The sequence below is a fragment of the Saprolegnia diclina genome, assembly GCF_000281045.1.
Source record: "Saprolegnia diclina VS20 unplaced genomic scaffold supercont1.45, whole genome shotgun sequence".
Taxonomy (NCBI): domain Eukaryota; phylum Oomycota; class Saprolegniomycetes; order Saprolegniales; family Saprolegniaceae; genus Saprolegnia; species Saprolegnia diclina.
In genome coordinates, this window is record NW_008246112.1 from 1 (window position 1) to 2,071 (window position 2,071).

At 54.0% G+C, this 2,071-nt stretch overlaps 1 protein-coding gene across 1 annotated transcript; it reads right to left on the minus strand.

The window, feature by feature from the left end:
• Window positions 1-583: 583 nt before the first annotated feature.
• Window positions 584-1,638, minus strand: SDRG_11858 (hypothetical protein; the record flags this gene model as incomplete). The annotated part of the gene is made up of 2 exons (XM_008617912.1): window positions 584-758; window positions 830-1,638. The coding sequence occupies 2 exons, from the start codon at window positions 1,636-1,638 to the stop codon at window positions 584-586; spliced, it is 984 nt and encodes a 327-aa protein (XP_008616134.1).
• Window positions 1,639-2,071: the final 433 nt, after the last annotated feature.

Below are 2,071 nucleotides of genomic sequence, written 5' to 3' on the forward strand. Positions count from 1 at the left end.
TGGCCATGACGCTCATCTCGTCCAATCGGCAGTCGCGGAGCGTGACGCACTCGACGCCGGCAGCGATCCATTGGCCAAGATACTGCGCAAATTCCAGATAAGAATCGGCATACCTACGCCAGTTATTTCGCTGAAGAAACGGCGCTTTACTAAAGGGAGGCCGTTCGTCGCGCTGAGATTTGACTGGGTGGCACTAAACTTGTTCGTGGGTTGGAACTGGGCGACCGTCGTTTCCAGCCCAATTGAGCACGTCGAGCTCTTCGGCTCGGTGGCGCGGGATCGACCGTCATCATTTGTCATGGCACAAGCATACTAGTAGTACTAGTAGTGAGCAACGCCCACATGCAAGACGCCGATCACGGCGGGCACGCTGTACACCCGTTCAATGAGAATTTGTGTGACATGCCCAGGAGATGCGACAGCAGCGCGGTTGCCAACATCAATTCGAGGCATGCTCGGCGTCGAGCACGAAGCGCCGAGATCCATTGATCACGTTGGTCCTACAAGGTTAGAACTATCTTTGATTCGAAACAACACAAGATCGTGCATTCAACGCGTTTGTGATCATCTCGAGTGATGCGTCTTACGGGCTGTAAACGTGTACCTCATGATTGTCAATATAGTCTCCGAGTCGTAGCTGCAGCGTTGACGCAAAATAGGCAACTTCCTTGCACTTGTAGCGGGCGTCGACGACCTCGAGAGAGACACCACAGCACGTGGTGAGCGCCTCCAAAAGCACGTCAAACGAGTCCACCTCGCTGTTGAAGAACGAAAGCACAAAGGGCGACAACCGATGTGAGTCAGCGAGCGCTGTCGCAAGAGCACTAACGCCACTGTCGGTGACGTCGCAGTAGTCGAGAGCGATGCAGTCAAAAGGCTTTGCACAACGCTGTCAGCATCGTTGAGCTCGAGGCTCGTGAGCGATGCGGTGGCGGCGATGGCCCGCGCCAGCCGAGTGTCGTCGGCCGATTCGAAAAACTTGAGCCCGAGGTGCTGTGCAATGCCCAAGGCGAGCCACGCCTCCAGGACCGGGAGCCAGCTTTCACTCAAGAACGCGAATTCGTCCATCCCGATGAGGTCCAGTCGCGTGACATACTGCATCCCGCTGGCGACTGCGTCGATGAAGGCAGGATCCGGCTCCTCGACTTTCACATGCATGTGGTCGAGACCCGTGCAGAGACTCAGAAGTTTAGCGAGCTCAGCGTTGGTGTGGCAGTTCAGCACCGTTGGTATGTAGATCGACGTGATCTTGTGACCCCACTTGGCAGCCAGTGCCATCGTCGGGTTGAACGAAGAAGCATCGGTGTCAGGGTTGGCAGCTCGCAAATTGGCGTCGAGTCTGTCGCAATGCTCAATACGAATCGAGCGAAAGACTGGTAGCGCGGCGAGAACGGTCGATGTGTATTGGCGGTCAACGTGTTCAATGCAGATTTGCGGCCAGAGGCAGTCGTCCACACCATGGGACGTTGTCGTGAAGAGCGTTCGGAGCGCTGTCAATGGCGCATCCAGATTAGCAGGTGGCAGTGCGTGGAGGAGCGATGCGACGTCTTTGGACGACGACAAGCACTGAGCAATCGAGGCGAGGACTGCGGGGTGGGCGGCATCGATCGGTGCCACGCAAGGTCGCTTGCGCAGCATGGCTTGTTGTGGAAATAGAGATGTATTTTTGCATTCAGATTGGTTGCCATTTGTAACGGACGCGATTTTGATTGGAAACACGTGGCAGACCTGCAGGTGTTTAAATCCTTGATCGATTTGGTTGTGAAATCGCTCCGACACACAAGTATTCTTTGGGCCTTTATCGATGCCCACGACACACCACGACGCACAATAGAGTTCTTTTCTATCGTAGCATTATTTATCGTCGTAGTACTTGGCCGTCAACGACGTTCAGCCAACATACAATTTAGTGTCCCTAGACAAAGCGTGAAGAAATAACGCGATGAACGGCCTCCGTTTAGTTATCAAGCCAAAAGCAGAGAACTAATCACGTAATGAGCCCCCTAACAAGCAAATATTTGGGACGATACGCTTGAGCTCAATCGATGCATATTAGAGGCTATGGATGGCC